Here is a 22409-nt window from a genome sequence, read left to right as displayed (position 1 = left end):
CTGTTTCACAGCTGTCTGAAAATCTTCCTAGGTTTAGTATTTTCCTACTTTCAAGCCTTGCAATTGCAGCTAAGTTCTCCTACTCTTTATGTCTCACAGCTTTCTGAAAGTCTTCTTACATTCAGCTTTTTCCTACTTTCAAGCCTTGCAATTGTAGCTAATTCTAAGTTCTTCTGTTCTTTCTATTTATTTCTGAAATTTCTTTCTGTTTCACAGCTTTCTGAAATTCTTCCTACTTTAGTATTTCCCACAAGCCCATTCCCAGCAAGAAACCTCCAAAGGACTTTTATTAAAATATTTCTGACACAGAGATAATCAAGATGATGTGTTGGGCATGCACCCCACACCCCCAGCAGGTGTTTCCAAATAGGGAAAGACTTTCAGTTTATCTTTAGACATTTTAGGAAGCTTAACTAGGAAGTTCTGTGCCTTTGGCATTGTAATTGGCTCAGTTGCCAGCACAGAGCATTATTGGGCTCAGAGAGTGTAACTCAATGTTGATTTTTTTGGGCCAAGGGCCAAATAGCCCACCTAAACTATTAAGCACTAAAGAGAAAGAACAAAGGTGCTCCAGGCTTTTTGAGATGTTGTAGCAAGTAGGAAACTTGTCTCTATACTGTGCTTGGCTTTGCCTTTTTTTTTTTTTTTTTTTTTTTTTTTTTTTTTTTTTTTTGGTATTATTTTCTTTCCTTATTAAAACCTTTTTGATTTTTCAAGACACACTCGATCGTGCCATCTCGCTAATTGATTTTAGTCACTCCTCTGCAAGGGCTGGACCCTCAGAGGTATTGGGAATTTTCATAATGATGCTTCAGTCATCAATGGCAATGTAGTTAGATTTGTAACTGCAGCATCAGCATGAAATGTAAAGTAAAAATTCAGGGCATAAAAAAAATTCGTAATAACCTTGTGGATATTTCTGATCATGTCTTGTATGGTATTAGTAGAAATATGTTATTTTTTCAAGCTGGGTAGTGCACCATGTAGTGCAGAGCTGTATAAAAAGGTGGCAAACACCAAATCTAGTGAGCGTTTAAAATGTCTAAATGCAACATTTTTAAAAGAAATCCAAAATGAAACAAATTATTTTATGTTGCTTGAGAAAATAAACACATTCCCCCATCAAGAAAGGAAAGCAGTAATGAGCCTCAGGGTCCCAAATATGTCACAAGGTAGCTTTGGGGCATTACCATATTTAAAATTAAAATCACCTAGTCAGTCCTGTCTACAGTAGTTTCACTGACATTTTTTTAAAACCTGTGACAGTCTGTGTTACTTTATTTACTTCATGATCTTAATTTTCCAACGTTAATGATTCTAATTTTGTGACTTCAACGTTTTGGATGGGATCCAGTTTCTTTCACCCTGAATGTTTCTAAGACCTTTGACTGGGACTTGCAAGCAGAGGAGGGGAAGGATGGCTCAGTTGTTTTAATTTTAGCTCATTGCCTCTCCACTTTCTATCATCAAAGTGCAGGTTTAAGTGTTTAACACATTTCTACAACTTGTTACTTAATTCAGAATGAAATGTATGATTCATAGTAATGGCGTAAAGTAGGATTTGGGAAAAAGTACTGTGTAACAGAATTAAGTTAAAGGTAGATTTGGGAAATCAAGAGAAATTAAAATACAAAAAAAAAAAAAAAAACCCAGAAATAACCTCTCAGTGATTATACTGGGATTGACAGTCACGACATCTGTCTTCACCCCAACGTCCATGAAGTATTTATCAGATATAGGAGGCAAATTGCATCTATAAAAGAGAGAAATTAAAAAGAAAGTTAGAGAATTTCTTTCACCTTTTCAGGACTAGAAAATATAATTTTAGCATTCCTGCCAGGCGACAAATCTAGAAACAGATTGAGAATTCAAAATTGTATCAAAACATGCTGATGCCCAAACTATGCAATAATCTAACAAGTTCTTGAGGGCTGTGTGAAGGTTTCTCTTGTTCCCTCACCTGTGAGAGATGACCCCACTTTGCACTTGCAGCCAATGCTCATTTTGCCTCCTTAATAACAATTTACCTATTTACTCTGGCAGTTTAGGATGCAAAATGGGTTGCAGCTCCAAAGGCAATCAGCCTATAAAATCAAAGGCTTGCTCAGCAGTAGCTGAGATGTAGTCAATAATTAATAAACTATATATAAAACACTGCCTTTAAGATGCTTTGGTTTATACCCAGGAGAATTTAGGGGAAATGTTCCACAAGAGACAAATCAATCCAGACCTAATTAATCCCAAACTATCTACTTTGCTTCCTTTCCCATTTACAAACATCTCCCAATACAGTGTAATAGCAGCAATTCTGACTCCACGAATTCATCACAAGACATCAAAGTTATTGGAAACAAACTTGTGAGACTTGCAAGCCTTGACTTTGCCCAAACCTCCATTCACCTTGGCCTTGTCCTAGATACATCATCTCACAAAATTTAGAGCATCCCTCCAGAGATGCTGGAGTTACTGTGTGCACACTCTAAAGCTACCACTCTGTCTTTGCTTTGAAAGGAAATCCAGCTAGAAAAAAACTTCAGCATGTGTTTTCAGGGATAAAACATGTGGCCTGGCAAGAGGTCTTATATTCAGTTTAAGCTAGAGTTAGCCACTGGGTGACATTTTGAAAGCTTTTTGAAGAGATCTGCCAGCTTCAATTAAAACAATCACTGTGAAGACCCCCCACATCTCAAAAAAACAAACAAACAAACAAACAAACAAAAACAAAACAAAACAAAAACAAAAACAAAAACAAAAAAAAAAAAAAAAAAAAAAAAAAAAAAAAAAAAAAAAAAAACAACCTGCTGTGCCTAATTCTCAAAGTTGTCCATATTTCTGAAGAACAGGGAGAAAATTGTGATGGTATTTAGGGTAAGAGATGCTTACTCTTTTCACAATACCACAGTTCAGCTATCAAGATAATTTCTCAGTCAAAGAGAGAGGACAGTTTGGGGAGCAGAAGAATGCAAAAAAAAATCTTCAAAGTCCTTCTCACACTCAGAAAGTTCACATCCACCTTACAGATAGTCCACCTTTATCAGGTCAGGGAATTGTTTTTGGCTATCCTTTGCATAGACAATGCCATTTCCAGACTTTCCTCTGCTGGGTCATGCAACCCAAGTCATTGGGCATCCCCAGTACCACCCAGCACTGGGCACTGTGCTTATTAGATTATATTTGAGGAAGGCTTTCAAATAATCAGCTTCAATATTTCTGAACAGAAAATCCACACCAGGATTAAGAGTTATTAAATTTTTTGAAGGCAATAATGCCTTATAAAAGTTGTCCCATCAGAACAAACTGTACTTTTGTCATAAGTCTCCAAAAACTCATCCCTGCCAAGAGAGCAGTCCCATCTCCAAATACACCCAGTGTTTCACCACAGAGCTCTGCTCTGGCCAGTAGATGGAGACAGACAATAACTGCTAGTAAATGCAATTCTGGTGTGTATTTTATATATTCTGTTTTACTATAGCTAACTGCTTTCAAAATTTACTTCACGGAACAGTCTTGGCTGCATGCTGCTGGCCACAAGAAAAGATTTCCCCAAGTGTCCTGAAGGTATCACTGAATGTAATCAGAGCTCCAAAAGCAGCTTGTGAAATGTTTTAAATTATTTCACTGGTGACCAAGATGATGATTCCTGATAATTTGTGGGCTGATGACTGGAAAACAGATGTGTTCAGACCTGACCTTGAACACATGATTTACTTTAAAACTGATGTCAGCAGACCTTGAGTTTTAAAACAGTGGGACATATTTGTGGATAATCCACATTTTGGAGATGGCAAACCAGAGGTTTCTTTGGCACTGATTTTTTTTTATTCATATTCCAGTTCTGAATAAACCTCTATTTAATTGTTACTGTTACCAAACCAAATTTCTAAGTTCTGTAAAAATCTCCTCTTTTTTTACCAGTTTTGGTACAGTTCAAGGAAGAGTAGCAGTGGTAAAACAGGACCCCTACTAAAAGTCCTTAAATATAAATGAGATTTCCCAGACATATTTCAGTTGCTGCTTAAAAACTTGCCATCTCCATGTGCCACAAGGGCTGGTCCTTTCATCCACACTTATAGTTGTGGTCCAACAAAATAGCAGGGGATCTACAGTAATTATTTAATGCATATGGAGTACACTAGACTTTTAAGAAAAAATTATGTGAAGCCTCAACTTCTCACAGACTTTTTTTTTTCATTGAAAACTAAGATAACAGTTTTCTGTAAAGTTGGAATAAGAGGCAGACACAAGGGTCTGAAAATAATGAATACTGAATATAGGACTTTGATATGATATTAAATTAAATTAAGACTGCACTGAACCAAAATCTGATCTAATTTTTGCTGGTGTGGAGTCAGAGAAATAAATTGTTTTATTCATAATTATTCCAAACTGACAACATCACACCCAAGATCAGAAAATAGGCCAACTGAAATAAAGAGATTTTTCTTTTCTGGAGAACAAGTCATGAATCTGTGAGCTAGTGGTCATATGCCATGACCCAGGCAAAGAGCTTAACAGGATTTAGAGAGGGATTAGTCATGCATATGAATAATAAAAAAATCTTTCTCATATATATTAAGGATTATAAAACTGCTTCTAGACTCTTATCCAGGGAGTTTCAACATGGGACATCCCAGTTTATGCAAAACCTGGATAATTCCACATATAATGAGGAGCAATGAAGACACAACCTTTAAAGTTATTCTGGTGGCTCTGGAGGCCCTGGATTGATTATTGATTACACAAAGTCCTGTTATTGAGCACCTGAGCTCTGCACCAGTCCAGAAACACAAACCTCTGAGGTGCATCAGCTGTGAGCTGTTAACATCTGACCAAGCTGCTTGTCACTCTGTAGAGGTTACACCTCTGGCTCAGATCTGCCCCAGAAAATTATGCCCAGGTTCACAGGAAACTGCTTACAGGATAATGTCCATAGAAGGATAAATCCACAACTTCAGTGGCAGGAGATATCCCAAAAGAGAGCATCAGACTTTGCCAATAAGTCAGTGATTACCCCAGGGAGTTTACGAGAAATGATTCCTCAAAGCTTAGCTTTAAAAAAATAGTATAAAGTAAGATGTTCTGGGCTTGGTGGGGTTTCTTTTGGGTTTGTGGTTGTGGGGGGTTTTTTTGGTGTGGTGTTTTTTTGGGAGGTTTGGAGTTTTTTTGTTTGTTTGTTTGTGGGGTTTTTTTGTTTTTGGTTTTTTGGGGGGGTTTTTGAGTTGCTTTTTGGCTTTTTTTTAAACATGGCTTTTTGTACAAGAGGCAGGCTTGACAGAGCAAATTTAGCAAACATCACGTTTCCACGTGAGAGAGAATAGCTTTGCAATTCTTCAACAAATTTTTCTGTTTATCATCAGAAAAGGCAAAAAAGAGGAAAATGGAGGTGTGGTGGTTACCGAAACACGAAGTCTGCGCTGTCAATCTCCCGGCCACATCTGCTGTTCTTCAGAATTCCCCCGTTCCCAACCACTGCACACCTCTTAAACTGGGAGCGGTGGTACGGCATGTCCTGCAACAGGATGGCAAGGAAATGGTTAAAGGCCCCAAAATCTGGGGCCAACAAGTCACTTTTTCACTTTTCTTTTTTTTTTTTTTTATATATATATTTTTTTTTTTTAAATTTTATTTTATTTTCCTCTGCAGCTGCTCCTTGATGCATTAACCATAGGATGTTGACACTGGTTCTGGGGTACAATATTCCCTGTGCACAAAGTGATGGGATATTTTGCTGTGCAATTAGAGATGGCACAGGCAACAAACCCAAGTGGAAAATAATAAAAAAAAAGACCTATTCTTTTTCCTCAGGTTCAACAACATAAGGAGTAATTTTAGACATTTGCTTTCCCCCTTGATTTCCACGTGAGGGCACAAACCATAAATTAATGTACCTCAGGCAGTGTTTTCTGAGCTACCTGCAAGCTGCTGCTTCCTCAGGCTCTGTTGTCCTCCTTTTAGGAACTCTGCACACACAGCTCCAGGGCAGCCAGTAAAGCCCCAGAAGTCTATCAGACAGCACATCACAGAAAGCAGCACAAATTTTAGTGCTTACCAACTCTAATTGCACTAATAGAATTAATGATTATTAATTGGCATTTGCACTACCAGCACTGCCTTCAGTCAGGCACCTTTTTGGACTCGTGGAGGATGCATCTTCCCATGATCCTTGGGCAGAATCCTGCCTTCACACACAGAGATGCAGCTGCTGCCAGAGCCAGAGAGAGTGAAAATCACATCTTGAGAACAAACTGGGCTGTTAGGGTGAGAGGGCTGTGACGCAGAGCTGAGCCACGCTACACCTTATGAATATGTAGAGATGTGCTTATATAAGCATGAGAGTGCTCGTTTTTGGTACATACATATTTTATCAATAATCTCATGCTGCAAAGTACAGAGGGATGCAGGAGTGGCTTGACATTTCTGGGTGATTATTCCCAGGATCTTTCCACGGCATCCATAAGCCATGAGGCAAAAAGGGCACTCGATTACACCTGTCTGAGAAAAGCAGCAGCTGTCTGACAGAGAGGAAATGTGGAGCTGTCTGTGCTTCATGCAGTGATTTCTTAACACAAAGTGCCTTGGCAGCCCTGGAAGGGAAATCAGAAGTCAGGTGCCTGTGCTTAGCACAAGGCTCTTGCCCCTACAGCATTGCTGCTGTGTTTTCAGCCCTTTATTTCGTACATGTGCCAGGCTGCAGCCCTGCTCCTGTGCAGAGGGTGGTGGCTTTGGTCACTGCCCAGTGACTCCCAAAGGCATTTTGGCACCTTCACAACATCCTGATCATATCTGGACAGACACCACAGCAGCTCTAGCACACTCCTATCAGATCTCCAGGTGTCCAGACTCTCATGCACTCATCTGCCTAATCAGCCAGGGTTTTGAGGATAATAATCCTGGACTTTGAGACTTTTGCATGTTTCCAGGTGCCAAAATTCTTTCCTGGATCCAAGCCTTTCCCCTGCTCCTGCCCCAGCTCCCCATGTGCACATCCAGATAACAGCACTTCCCTGCCTCTCAGCAATGCTTGGAAAGCCAAAGGATTAGGAAGTGGTTGGACCCTGAAGGACAAGTTCAATGGCACAAATCTAAGTATTTGACCTGCATATAAGCCTGAATTTTCAAAAGGGATAAATTTCAGCTGCTCCCCCCCAAGTATGCTGCTGTAAATTGAAGGTGTGTGCCTTGTGATAAATCTGCAGCCACATCAGCCTATTCCTGCATATCAGTCACTGTGTGCAGAGGGAATTTCCCACTGATTATAACCTTGAATACCCCTGGAGGTCAAGTGTTATTTGCTGGAAAGGTTTTGAATAATCATTATGATGAATACATTTGAAAATTATGAAGCCCATTCACAGATAATTTGCAAATGGAAATAAGTATAAGAATAGTCACTGTGAATATTAATTATAGAATAATCATGCCAAAAAGAAAAGCAGACCTACCCCCAAATGCTGGATTTATTACATGTGAATATTATACTTTAAAAGACTTCTGATCAATAAGTGTATCTTTTACTTAGCTCTCTTATTTTGTTATTCACTTTGCTCCTAAGTCAGCAATATTCTGCAGGAAATTATGTATATATAAATATATATATATAAATAAAAATATATATGTATGTATGAATCTGTATGTCTATATTTTGCAGGTGACCACCAGAAAACAGGATAATAATCTAAAATATTGTATCAAAAATAAACATTTTCAAAATATAAGCAATGAATTTTGTAGAAATGTCAAACAAGTGCTAAATGCTTGGCCATAGGATAGTGCCTAATGCATCAAGTACAGTGTAACTGATTCTGCAAATGGGCACCTTTGGAAACATCTTGAAGATTTCTTGGTTGATATGAAAGATTCCACTGGTGTCCACTTCATATTTCAGTTTAGTTCCCAAGGGAGTATTTTTCTGGGTGGTGAACAGAAAGGAAGGGGCATTGCAACACCTCGACAGAGTAGACCTGTGAAATTAAAAAGAAATAAGATCAAGGAGCTGATGGCATGATACAGGATTTGCAATTGTTGTTACTCCTAACAAGACATTTTTCATCAAAAAGAAATTTTTTAGCTCTAGGATGGGTAAAATGGTGCTTTGCTGGATTTTCATTCAGAAAACTTCAGATTCGGTGAAATTTTCTTTGAATGAGAAAACTATGGAAAAAAAAGAAGGAAAAAAGAGTAAATGAGACACCTGTATTTTTCTCCTCTAAGCTATGGGAGATACATATGCAAATTCTGCCCGGCTCTAGTCCCCAAAGGCGAGCTTCAGCCTCCAATATCCTGGCAAAATCACCTTAATGAATTAGTACCTCTCTACCTTAGAGGTCTTCAACATTTTATACATCACTGTATACATCACAGTATATACTCATCATTGGGCAGGAAATTTAGGGGTTAAAGAGCCCCTCTGGGGATGTGGAAATATGTCAGGGCAGTATTTAAACACAGCAATGCCCAAAGACACTGCCCCACTTACCAGACTGCTGTGGAGCACAGCACACTTGGATTACAACAAAAAAACTTTCAAGGTTTTTAGTTCTTCCCTTGGCCTTGCACATGTGTGCATCAGGAAGGTGATGTGGCCCTGACAGATGGGTGCCAGGCAAACTGGTCATGCCTAAAACTCCAAAATCTCAGATAAATTACCAAAATTTTCTTTGTCCCTGGGACAAAATGGAAAAAAAATCCAGACCAAACAAGAACCCCATAAAATCCTAAACTTGGGATTCAGAGTAAGAGGGGAAAAACATTCAGCTCTGATCCCTTTGCCATGTTTCATATGAAACGCAAATGGGAAAAGCAGCTTTGCAAATATGATTCCCTTTCCCATCTCCCATCCTTCCCTGAATGCTTTCCTTCTTTTAGTGGTGGCACTGAAAGCCCTGACTGCTGCTCACTCTTATTCCAGAGATGGTTTATTTCTCAGTCGATGCATTTGATACCTTTAATGAGAAATACGTGTCTAGTGAATGTACAAGCATGAAGACAAAGCCAAATGGCTCTCAAATAACCCAGATTAAATGCCTTGCCTCTGGGGTGTGTGGCCTTATATTCTGAGTTGGAAGAATAAGGCAGTCTTCTTTATGGGCTTTATTACAAGCAGCAGAAAGCAAATAGAGAATTATGCAAACATTTCAGTGATGTCCAATTACTCTCACACACTTGACTCATGCAGGATGGCACAGAATGACCACCAGATCAAGGCAGCAAATGAGACTGAAAAAGTCAATGAATAATGTCTAACAGCAAAAATAATTGCAAGCAGATAGCGAAATTGAATTGTTAGAGTTGGGATATGAGGAAAAACCTCTTCATTGGCTGCTTCTTAAGGAATTGAAAGAGATGTTCTTCCTTAATGTCCAGCTGGTTTTCCAGAGGCACAGTCCTTTATGTGAATGCCTGATATCTGATGGAAGAAGTCTCTCAAGGAAACTGCTTTCCTTAGTCTCCAGATACAAACTCTATTGTGATTTTTGCCCTTCCTCCCTCTCTGCTGCTTTTTAAGTAGCTGCCATTTAAAATCTGCTGGGTTGTCCCTACCTCACATGATGGTCCAGGACTGGCAAAGCTCAAAATCCCACAGCTCAGAGGGTTACACATTTCATCTTCCTGCTAAACAACCTCCAAACTCAGAGACTTTGGTTTGCTTTTAAGGGACAGCAGCTTACCCACACTTGCACACACTGAGGTGGTCTCTGCCCCATTGAACACAGATGAAACAGACTTTAGACATTTTTTTTTTCCTTTTTAATTACAAGCACTACTGATGTTGCTGAAACCAGCTGACAAAGATCATGTTACATCTGGGTGCCAGTGAGGCTTCCTGGAGCAGTGATACATCAGTCAGGCAGGTACAGACAGTGACAGGAGTCTTTAATCTCTTTTTCCTGTCAGTGAACAGGGTTGAGAGGGGTTTAAACAGAGGTTTAATGTTCTGGTGCTGGTGGGTTGAGATAGACTGATGGTGCTCCTGGTGGTCTTTGGATAGTCCTTTCTCATTGCTCCCACCTCTGCTCTGCCCTCCAAACCTCAAAGGGCTCCTTTCCATGCCTCAAAGTGCTGCTTGTTCTCTGAGCACAATCATTACTCCTCTCCCTCCAGCTGTTTTTAAAATAATGAGCTGCAATTCTGAATGACTCCTCTCTTCAAAACAGGCTCTAATAATTGCCTATCAAATAATTTCCAGGAAAAATTCATTTAAAAAAAAAAAAACCTACCAAAAAACCAAACAGCTGAAAAAACTTAGGTGTGGAGATCACGTTGGAGAAACTGTTGTGAGCCTGAGACTAACAATGTTATTTTTAAAGATGTCAATGACTAACTTAGCACATGCATTCTCACATTCTCTCATTAACTTCTGACAGCTATTTCCTGGAATCATGCAAGAGAATTTGGGATAAAGCTGGGGGCCTTATTATAAACAACAGCTCTGAACTGCACCAGTGACTTGCAGATTTCAGTCTGCAGCACTTACCCTGAAATAGTTTGTTTTCTCAAAACCTACTCAAATATGGGGCTGGGATATATCAATATACAACATTCAAAAATTGTTTTGTTGCCTTCACAAGGCCAGTTTCAAAAGCCATGTCTTGAGAGGATCATGGATAACCTTCAGCAGAGAATTTACATGAGGAAAGACAGAAACAAACTGAGAGGTCTCTGAAGACCAGGAAAAATATCTGTGAGTAACAGCTGAAAGCCATTTAAAAAAAACCCCAACAACCCACAACCACAGAAAGTCATAAACAGGGTCTGACAGTATGCAAAACACCAGAAGAAATCCAGTTTGAGTATTTTGTAGGCCAGATTTGCAGTATCACCAGTGATATTGCCATTCCAAGCCACAGAGTCAAGTTGATGTGTTGGGTGCAGCCATTAAATCTCATCTCTGCCCACACTGCTGCCCAAATAACACCTGGAATTCTTTCCCACACCAAATTCCATCCCCTTCCTGGAAGACTGTTCCACATGCCAGAAAAGCAGTCTTTCACTATTGCTTCTGAGTTGACTTTTTTTTTTTTAAGTACAGGGAAAAGTCCACATTTATTCAAAGGGATGGTACATCCTGTGTTGTCATGCTTACTCTTGCTATCCATATGAAATTTTGATCTCTCTGCAGGAAGCTAAACTCAAACTAAACTAAATTTTACTGAGTCTCATTAATGTGAGCCATTCTTACTTGAACAAATTGGCTTCTGTGACATTCATCTCCCATTTGCACATCTGTAGGCTCTTCCATCTGTCGAACAATTCAGTTTGTTTCACCCTAAAATATAAAAAAGAAAGGAAAAAAAATATTAAGTTTATTACAAGGGCTTAATTTCCTAAACCAGCTGCAGACAGAGTACCATGCAAATTGATGGGGCAAATCAGTCAGTCTAGACAGTACAAAATTTATAATTTTTCTTCCTTTTTCTGCTCAGACATAGCCACTCTAAGCCCTGTGTATGCAAGAATTGATGTTTGGGACTGATTTCTTCTCCCCGATAGGCTTTCTCCATTTTTTTTTTAGTATTAAAAAAACACAATATCGAGCAAGAAGCATCCACTCTACCAAAATCTGCTGGGAAGCAAATGGGTTTGGGGGAAAAGGTGCACCCAGCAGTAGGGCCCAGGAGGGGGGTATTGGAAAAGGGGATTCATTTGGCCAACTAAAGCTGTATTTTGGTGAGGTTAACTCAATCTGTGAGATGCTACAGCACAACACTGTAGGTATATTTATTTTATGAACAATTTATGAGGGATAAGAGTCTCTGATGGTAAAAGAAAATGAAAAGCTCCTACATAAGGCTATCTACCTCATCCTCTGCAAATCAATATACCTGTAGTCACATTAAAAAAAAAGAAAAGAAAACAAAACAAAACAACAACAACAACAACAAAAACAAATAAATAAAATAAAATAAAATAAAATAAATAATAAAAAACCAGTCATATTTCAACTAGATTGCTACAGGATGACTCATTTTTTGTGATAGCACCAATTCCAAGAACTTCCACACTGAAGTTCACACATATTCCTGTGCATTTGGACAACAGAGATAATGAAGGCTTTGCAAATATCTAGAGGTAGCAAGCAACTGCATAATATGGCTAAGAAATTTGGAAGTCTGTGATTTCTGCTAGATTGATAGGTCTTAATGAGTTCTCTTCAGGCTTGAGGGCTTTTAATGTTTGAATAAAGCAAAAACTTTAAAGATAATTATATATTTAATGCGAGTAGAACCTAGCATTTCCCAGGCTGAGGAAGTTAGAGGAAGGAATTAGGTCATATTGTACTTTCTGTAGCCCACCAGAGCACATTAACTTGGAAATCTTCCATTACCATAAGGGCTGGCTTGGGAAACATAGCACATTTGAATCAGGAACATCAGAAGAGACCAGCAGAGTAAAAGAGCTTAATGTCAAATGGCATCTACTGTAGAATTAACTCATATCTGGCTGAGCAGGACTCCACTGCCTTCCTTGGGCCACTGGGTAAGATGAAATAAAATGAGGAACTCTCTGTGTGCTCTGATAAGGATTGGGGAAAAAAAAAAAAAAAAAAAAAAAAAAAAAAAAAAAAAAAAAAAAAAGAATGAGAAAAAAAGAAAAAAAAAAAGGAGAAAAAAAAAAAGGGAAAAAATAAGAAAAGGAAAAAAATAAAGAAAAAAAAAAACAATTCAGAACTCCCCATCTTCACCAGAACATTGGCAGAAGTGTGACATTCTCACCCCTCCTATTTATTTTTAAGTGCTGCGAGTCAGCAAGCAGTGCAAAGTGTGTTTGTTACTCGTGTATCCTTCATCCAGTGCAGAAGGCAAGGACATAACCTACATTTTCTGCATTTTGCTGTGCACAAAGTCAGTGAGGGAGACATGCTCAGATTCATGCAGACCTGGAGCAACAAACTGTATTTTCTGTAGTCCTGGCTGCTTAATGTTATTCACCTGTGGAGCTGCACTTTGAACTGACATTCCACTTGGCTGCAACATTACTAAACCAATGGCCTTAGACGCGGTGAGGGATTAAGCATTATCTAAGCACCTAAACTCAGTGAAATGATGAAAAATGCAAAAGGGCAACACTAAAATTGCCCAGCTGTGCACTGTCTCACCGGAAAACTCAATTTTTTCATCCAATTTCTTCACTGTGTTTTCATATGTACATCTCATTCAACTCATTGGTTCCCTGACATACTTACTGGACCACAAAACACAATTTGGAGATATTTTATTGTTTCCCAGCATTACTTTTTCTTACCTTTTCACTGAGGGCTTTTTGAGTTGTGATACTCTTCGCTGTTTGAAGAGGCCAAAAATACAAATGGGCTGAGAAAATATCTAAACAAATTAATAAAAAGGTCTATTGTCCACTCTGATTACTCCAGTCTGGACTCCTTCTGGCAGTCCACAAGTCCCCATGCCAGTATTTATTATCAGGAAGGGGTGAGCATTTTCCTCCTTTCTTAGCCTTCACTACTGGCCACTGTCAATGAAAGAGCCTTAAACTAAATGGACACTTGCATGAATCAGTCTGGCTGTCCTTGCTCTTTAATTACTGGAAATATGACATTACAAACACTGTATTTAATTGCCAACAATAATTCTGGGCCAGATAAAAATGCCTCAATGTATGGAAGAAACTTCCATGTTTTGTAAATGGACCTCAGGTCAAATTCAAACACTGTTTGCACAGGTTAGAGAAGGTTTGGGATCCCTTCTGAGATCCCTCTTGATGTGATCTCTTGAACCTTGCATCTTTTGACAGTGTCATTGCAAGATACCATTCCATCCTGCCTCAGGAGTAACATTTTTTTTAGCAATGCTTTTATTGCTAAATACTCCTGCTTTTCATGTTTAGTTCATACTTACATAGACAAGACCTTCACCTCGATGATGTCCTGCCTCAATTCCAGGCATTTCGTGGAGTTGTATTCCAAAGGCCCTTCATAAAACTCAAAATACCTGAGGAAGGACAAGAAAATATATCATAAATAAGGCTTATGCTAGAATAATTGCCTTGCACATGAACAGAATTTTGCTGAAAGTTGCCATTTGTGGTTTTTTGCCTAACTGGAGGCTGCACTGCCTGGCCCATAGGCAGCTGTGAAGATGTCCCTGCCGGTCCTAGAACAGACCCCCATGCCCAGTCTGTCCATTCCCACAGGACTTCACCTCTCTTGAAGCAACAACAAGGACAAGCTACCTTTTCCAGCAGTCAGCACTTGGCAGCTGGAACTCAAAGTCAGGGCAAAAGCTGTCCATTTAAGGAACACTGTTCCCATTTTTTTCCCATCCCTGACTGTGCTGGGTTGGAAAAAAACAGTAGCATAAAAGTGCTAGAGGTTGTATTCCATCTCTGGAGGCTATTCCATAGCTCCTGAGCTTTTCACTGGGATTTACTCTTTTGGTCTATTTGGAAGGGAATGGAAACAGGGATTATATTCTGGAAAAAAAAAATTGAGAACAAAAGGATTTGAATGCTCAGACGCAGCACAAATAACAGTGATATTCTTGATTAAAATATAGACATAAATATTTGCTTTATTGTCTAATTTCTTTACCTTAGCCACTGGACTGAAGGGGAAGAAAAAGACAATGGTAGCTGTTCATGCTTAGGGAAAAGAAAAAGCCCAAGCTGTTAAGTGAACTCAATGAATCTGTATTGATATGGTAAAAAAGATTTTGGGTTTAAACCAAGCTCTGCATCAGTTTCATTCCTAATCATTAGAAGTCTGTATTAAAACCTAATTCCTAAGGTCTGCACACACCCATGAAGCACTTGAGAGGACAACAAAAAACTAAGAGAAGATGACCTGGAGAAATAGGCATTATGAACTAATCTAGAGAAAGCTCTTTTGATGAGTCCTTTAAAATCCTGGAATTCATGAGGTTGTAACTCCAAGAACTCCATTTTTGAGTCTTCAATGGGAAATATAAAGATAAGACTCGTGGAAAAGCTTCATTTAAGCCATCACTGGAAATATAATGTTTGAGTTTTGTATCATTGCAAAATAATATAAAATTCATGTTTTACCAGAGTATGACTGGAAAAAGTCCAAGAGCCTCCCAAAGCAATTTGCTTTCAACGGGGAATGTTTCTGTTTTGTCAAGTGCTGCTTTAGAAAGTCTCTCCTTCACCTCTCCCTGAGGTTTTCATCACCTCAGCTTTGTCAAAACCCAAACCAAACATTTCTGTCATCCAATGAGAGGCACAAATCTTGAGACTGAAAGAAGGAAGCCCATGGGTGGGATGAGGAGAACAAAAAATTCCTAATAAAGAAGTCAGAAAAGCCCAATAGCTGACCTTTAAAAAATGTGGCTGTTTGTAAATGTGTTTGCATAGCCCTCACAGCAATAAAAACATTTTTTTTATAAATTTTGCAGAGGAAGTTATGTAGTTAAAGTATTCCAAAATCAATGAGAACTCTATGAAAAGACTTCCTCAGACTGTTGAAGGGAGACCTAAAATGGATCTTCATCTGGGCTCTCAGGAAAAGGCTCACACTCTCCTTCCAGCTGAATTATTCACCTGGACATTCAGCATTTACTAAGGAGCAGCTGAAATCCACTGCCCTGGCCCATCTCCCATGTGCTTGTCTTGTTGAGGTGGCCATGAGCATCTTGTAAATGAGGCTTCAGCTGGATTTGGATTAAGAGCCCACCTGCTTGGCCAAAGCCCTTTGTGGATGTACTCCAGGTAACTACCCCAAACCAACCCAAAATCTCTCTTTAGACAGCACCACAAAATTTCATACTGATCACAGAATTTTCCAGGGCTGAAGGAGTCCCCTCTGGCTACCAGTACAGACAATGTTTTAATCCTCCGAAATAATCGTTTTTTCTGACTGTCTTTTGCAGCATCAATCCTTTTCTTTGGTTCTTTGAGTCAAACAATGCTGGCACCCTGGATGTGCATGTTCTACACAGTAACTAGGGGCAGGTACACATCCCCACACAACACTCAGCACCTTAAACACCCCTGCTGCTTCTTAAGGTGTGCAGGAGTGAGCAATGCCTATCAGCCTCATCCTCACCTGTCACCTAAACACTTCATTTCAGTACCTTGGATGTGCCTCAGGCAGATAAGCAGAGCAAAAATCTAGATTAACGTTTATTTTTATCTTTCCTGTGCACTTCTGGCTGTGCTGCTAAGTTAGAGAGCAGCAGCTCAGATGTCAAACAGCTCATGCTGTCACGTGGGAACACCACAGCACGGGAAAGCTGCCTTCAGCCTGTGGCACTGGAGTCAAAGGATGTCATTTTATGAAACGGAGATGAAATTTCCTGTGTTCCAGCCATTGCCTTTGATCGTTGCCTGTTTACTCAATCCACGAACCAAAAATAGAAATGAAAAAGGATGTGTTACCAAAGCAGCAGAAGGTTAAGGAGGAAAGGATTGGGTCAAAAATAAACCACTTCTGGATCTGAAAGGAAATCAAACACTGCATTTCTAGGAGAGCTGTGCCATGAACTTACAGATTGAGAAAGCACAGGACTGTCCTGCAAGTCTCCAATGCTCACAGCAGCCTCAGCTACCCCCACAGAGCCATTGGGAGCATTGAATTCACCATTTGCTGCCTCGTGGAAGTGCAGAGGGAGGATCCATGGGATGGGCTGGATGACACGTGGCTGATGGGACACCAATGGCAGTGTCATTCTGCACAGAGACAGGAGAAGATGCTGCTGGCCATGGGTCAGTTTGACTGAAGTGAGCTCAGTGATCTCAAGCTATTGAATAAACACCCTTTGGGCTGTCCTTACTCAGCCCTGAAACTCACTGGAGCAGATAGCCAGCCCCTAAACCCTCCTCAGTCATAATGCTACAGATGCTGCTGCACATTGGCTGTGAGTAAAAATGATGCTACAACAGCATTAGGGATTCTTCAAGACAGTGGCTGGTCAATAGGCTCAGGAAAAAGGGTCCCTCTCTTTCTCCCAGGACTCTTCATGCTATTTACTTGGTTCACAGTGACTCCTCCTGCTGCAGACATGGTGGGATATTAACAGAGGCTGTTCCCTGGAGCACTGGACAACCTCTTCCCACAGAAGTGCTTCACATTGTGCTTTCCTAGAATGCAGCTTTTCCACACCAGGCCCTAGCACAAGGGGCATGGGTTCCCTCAACCTCCAGAGATGTCCTTTAAACCCACGTCCTCATCTTGCAAGGGTCTGGTTCTGCAGGGAGTATTTGGAGATCAGGCCCCCACACTTTCCCAGAGGAAGCATCCATCTCACCCACTCCCTGGTCTCTGAGAGCTCTTTCTGCCTATTCACTCCCACTCTAAAACATGTAGTTCCCTGTGAACGATACATTTGCCTGTCAGAAAGCTTAATTAGCACAAATGGAAACTGTCCTCCCCATCGTCCTCCTCAGTCTGATTGCCAGCTAAGAAACAACAGTGTAGTTCAGTTCATTTTGATTTATATTCCTGATCAGTGACAAGTGACAAATCTGACTGTATTGCTTACCCCTTTTGCTAAGGAAAAGGTCTGTGTTTTGGCTTTACAAGAATGACAGTCAGGTTTTATTATCCATAAAACAAGAGTTGATCTGTCACTGCCATAATGTCCTCTCCCTCCATTTTTTTCACTTCTCCTGATGAAACATAAATAACTTTTATCCCTGTAAAGGTCACAAGTCTACAGGAAAACCAATACAAGAATTCATGATTCTTTACCTTAAGAACACAACTGTGAATGAATTACAACAAACAGCTCAGCTGCATGTAGGATTGTGGTTTCCCAGAGCACTGGGCACTATATTCCCCTCACTGCTCTGTGTCTACTCATGTCAATCGTAGCTTTCAAACCTACGACACTTTTCCAGTATCAGATCCTGTGCCTGAACACCACACAAGCTGCAAGTGCTCAGAGGGAACTGGTTTTTTACAGCCCACTGCACTGAGTGCCCAGAAATTATATGCTATTCACTCTGTAATTTTCCATTTTTGACTGACTGAAACTTTCTTCTTTTCTAACCTTCACGTCCCCCGTGGCAACCTCACCTCCAGCTGAGCTGCCTACTGAACTCGCTAGTGAGAGACACATTTGGTTTCTCAGTACATCAGCTAACACTCAGGTCTTTGATCATCTGCAGCTGGGCTGCTCCTGCTTTGATCAGAAGTAAGCTTTTCTTGATCACACTACATGAATTAAAAAGCATGAGACTTCAATCCTGCCTTCAAGTGACGCTTGGGTTGAGACACTGATTTGTCTGATATATTGAACAAAGATTCTAAAGCATAATTTAGTGCAATGGTCAGGCAATCTTTTAAAGCAGGACCATTTTCTCAAGCTGCCTTCCCATTCATTCTGCTGGTTCCTGCAGAGCCAGTTCTCGACACTGCAGCGAGGCTGCAGCACCCTCAGCGTGGCAAGAGTGTCGCAGGAAGGATTCCACCTCCCCTGCAGGAAAAACAAAGATCTTTCCAAAAATATACATTATCCAGTGACTAAGAAATGAGAATAAATGAACCAAGCCCTGCAGGCTTCTACTAAATGCTTATTAAGAGTGCTGTCCAATTAGCAGTGCCTGTGCTCATCAGTATGGCCAACCTTGGGTTGAGACTCACCTTCCTTACTCAGGAACGTTCCAAGTGTGCCAGAGCACATTCCCCAAAGCACAAGGGGACTCACATCAACTGGCAAAGCCCTCATGGAATATTCAGGTCCCTGGAGTAAAAACACTGCTGGAGTGGAGCCTATCACAGCTATGGAGGCCCTGGAAAATTCATCCGGAGTAGAGCATAGAAGATGTTGACTTCATCAGAGCCCATTGTGAGGGACAAATCCATCTGGCCTTTGCTTCCCTTAATGCTTCATGTGACAACATCAAAACCCACAAGATTTGGTCAAAAGGTTTAAAGGCTTCACATCAATTCAGGGGGTTTTCTCTCTTAATAAAAGCATCCTACCACTTGGCATGGCCTGTTCTCCAAGATTATTTTGTCGCATTGAGAAGGGATGATCCCTGTTCAGCAGGTAAAGAAGCTGATGAAGAGTGGCAAGGGGAGCAGGAACATTTGATGTCCACTTCACCAGGACTGTGGCACAAAAAACAAAACAAAACAAAACAACAACAACAACAACAAAAATCACATTGCTGTTTGTGCTGTTTCTGTTATTTGAGACCCCGAGACTTGTCCACAGTGGGATGGTGCTTGAAAGGCTGAACTGAAAGAGAAAGAGCTCTGGGCTCAATAGAAGAGACTGGAGAAGCAGCAGGCTTCTTTTAGACAGGCTGATGAAACTATTTGATTGCCTCACCCTTGGGGACAACAAATATTAAAAAAGATGGTTCACATTCTTCCTGTCTACCATGACAATGACATGGGTGACAATGTCACTGGAAATAACTAATTTAAACCCTGTACCATCTTCATCTCTAATGCTAGTAGATGTCATCAGTATTACATGTCTAACTGATCATGAACTTTTTGTATGTAGGTGGGAGCAAAATTTGCCACCATAAGCTGTGTCATGTAAAAAAATTAAAATATAAGCAAGAGAAAATGATCATATACCTCTGTACACATTGTGCAGTAATAGCTCTTCTGAATTATTGCATCCAGTTCTGACATTTCATGTTTGGGGGTTTGAGACCCTGATGAGAGTTATAAAAGGACCTGTATAAGGATAGACCTGCAGAAATTATCTGGATTCTAAAAAATCATGCGAGGCGTGCAAAGTTTAATCTAAACATATGGTGACTGAGTGAGGTGATACTGCACCAGGAAGCAATTACCAGTGGCAGGAAGGTTTTCAGTACAGTATAGCAAGGAAAAATAGTTTTCAATGCATGGAAGCTAAGGATAGAAATGGCATCTTTAGTTCAAGACTGGCTTTCTTTCTAGAAGTACCAGAGTAACTAAAATTCAGGATCTGGAATTTTTTTACAGGGACTCAAGTTTTCCAGGAGATTCTTATGGCTGAGGTTAAAAGCTATTGATTCATGAACCCACTGATCATTCACTTAGGGTATTTAGATATGTTTGGTCTTACAGAGTCATAAGTTTTTCTTGGCTTTGATCGTGGATTATGTTAGATAAGTCCATCTATCAAGACAAGGACAGATTACCAAGATATTGTGCCTGCTTTCCAAGTTAAAATTTTTGCTTTCAAAAAACCAGAAGTGCTTCCATGGACCAGTCCTAAATTCCTAAGTTTGATCTTCTACAGAGGAGGAGTGGGTTTTATATTTCTGTCCTTTAAAGGCTGTTCATGGACAGCTCACTGAACATCCTCAGAAAAGTGGAAAATGCACGGATTTTTTTCCTCAGAAGTGCTCCTTTTCTAAGTTCTTTTTTTGACCTAGTCCCATGACTCCACAGGTATCTTACACATCCCTGCAGTCACAATGATGGTTGTGATGCCCTGAGGATAAATTTTTCTTCACAACTCCAGGCAAACTGGCACTGGCTGCTCATTGCCATTCTGGTTATGATCTGCCATCCCCAAGTCTCCACACAGAGATCACTCAGAATTGCTCGGCTCTTCTGCACATCACCTCATTAGCAATGTGAATTCACCAAACATCCACTCCTGCCAGTGAAAAACGTTGTTCCCTTCCAATCTGTCCACTGATTTTTGGACACAAGCCCCTCCAGGGTTTCAGCCTAGCACAGCACCATAGTTAAGCTGCAGAACACAGCTCCACTGCAGCAGTCGTGGGTGTAGCAGCAGGAGCTCCAGCAGAATCAGCCCTAAATGGCACAGCAAAGTCCAGGCTGCCTCCTGCTTCTCCCTGGAGATAAGCACACCTTGAAATCCATCAACACCATCACCACCCTCTGTGCTTCCCAGGTCCTTTCTGACACAGGTGGACACCCATCTCCATCTAGAGGTTTTCCCACTGTGCAGTGTGTGGATGATTTATTGGAGGCTACATTGAATTTGAGTTTCAGGGACATGTTGGTGCTTCTTGTCTTTCACTGTATCACACCAACGCTGTCTCCTGACAAGCAGCAGTGGAGTATTATGCTGCAGGAAGCCCTTTTTTTCCCCAATTTCATTTCAAAACTCTCAGATTTTTAATAAACTGATGCTTGGGTGTTTTAATCAAGCCCTTTTCCATTCACTCTGACTGAAATAATCTGCTGATGTTGTTATCCGTATGACCACCCACCTAGAAGGATAGCAAAACTCATGACAACCTTTGTACATCAATGACATCTCAAAACCCACATTTTAGCTTATTGCAAGTAACTGCTTATTTATTTTTTTTCTTGTGGTTTTTAGATTTTAGGATTCTTGTATGAGGAACTCAGCAATGTGACTTAAGGAAAATCTTAAGCTCTTACGTTCACTCTTGTACAACATGTATTTCATAAATCAAATTGATCCTACTTTTTTTTTTTTTTTTTAGCCAGTGGGGACAAAGCTTCAGATTTGTCATACTAGAGAATTCAGTCTACAAATTGACAGAGTATAATCTCCTCTCACCCATCTGACGCTTCTGTGGTCTCACCACAAAAGCTCTACCTTGAATCTTATCTTTGGCTCCAGTAGACTGAAGAGAACACCATAAACCAGCTAATATGGCAGATAAGTCACCCTGTCATTAAGGCAGCTTCTTGTCAGTGAAAAATTATTTAAGCATGACGACTCACAATCCCAGTAAATTCCAAAACATATTAAAATGAGAGCAGAAGAATCAAGGCTCTGGGAAGGGGCTCTATATGTGACTTCTCACAACCAGCATTAGATAAAACCCTTTACCTGATTTTCCATGAGGATGTTGTGAGGTTTAACGATGCTTAGCACAAAGTAAAATGCAAAAGGTAGAAATATGAGTAATAAGAATCAAAGAAGAAGAATCAAAAATAAGCCAGTGCAACAACTGGTTGTTATTGTATCTGTGTGGGTAGTCTGGTTGAAATCCCTATGGTTTTGGGGAGCTCCTGTGTTTTGCTTTTATTTCCTGCTAGTATTCACCATTTCCTCACTACCTAGAAGGCCTTCAGCAACATGATCTGAATCTAAATGAAGGCTGTGGTGCCCAAAAAGGCTCAAAAGCAAATTGAGATCTGTCAATGCCCAGAGCAGTATTTGGTGACACAAACGGGACCCACACTCTTGTTTGCACCACACACATGACATAAAGCTTCTATTTCCACAGATTGTTTCTACACAGTCTGAGACCTGTCTAAAGCACTGTGATGAAAACCTGGGTTAGCTGAGTTACCCCAGCCCAGCAGAGCTGTCAGGGCAGGGGTCAGTGAGAGAAGTGTGTTTGATTTCAGACCTCAGTCATCAGAGGGCTGGAGCCAGCCTGGGACACCTGGGGCTCTTCACCTGCACAAGAGAAGGCTCCAGGCAGAGCTCACAGCCCCTGCCAGGGCCTCAAGGGGCTCCAGGAGAGCTGCACAGGCACTGGGGACAAGGCCTGCAGGGAGTGACAGGACACAGGCAGTGGCTTCCCAGGGC

At 40.5% G+C, this 22409-nt stretch overlaps 1 protein-coding gene across 2 annotated transcripts in view; it reads right to left on the bottom strand.

Moving 5' to 3' along the window:
* ST8SIA5 (ST8 alpha-N-acetyl-neuraminide alpha-2,8-sialyltransferase 5) overlaps positions 1–22409 on the bottom strand; it is a 50336-nt gene that overhangs the window by 9000 nt on the left and 18927 nt on the right. For both annotated transcript variants that reach the window (XM_083882946.1, XM_083882947.1), the window contains 5 exons: positions 13854–13946; positions 11180–11266; positions 7817–7961; positions 5397–5509; positions 1661–1753 (listed from right to left, as the gene is read on the bottom strand). In XM_083882946.1, coding sequence (XP_083739072.1) covers positions 1661–1753; positions 5397–5509; positions 7817–7961; positions 11180–11266; positions 13854–13946 — 531 coding nt within the window. The remainder of the gene's footprint in view (positions 1–1660; positions 1754–5396; positions 5510–7816; positions 7962–11179; positions 11267–13853; positions 13947–22409) is intronic.

The sequence above is a fragment of the Zosterops lateralis genome (genome assembly GCF_965231275.1).
Source record: "Zosterops lateralis genome assembly, chromosome: Z".
NCBI lineage: Eukaryota > Metazoa > Chordata > Aves > Passeriformes > Zosteropidae > Zosterops > Zosterops lateralis.
Note: the sequence above shows the minus strand (reverse complement) of the source record. Positions and strands in the feature narration are given on the sequence as shown.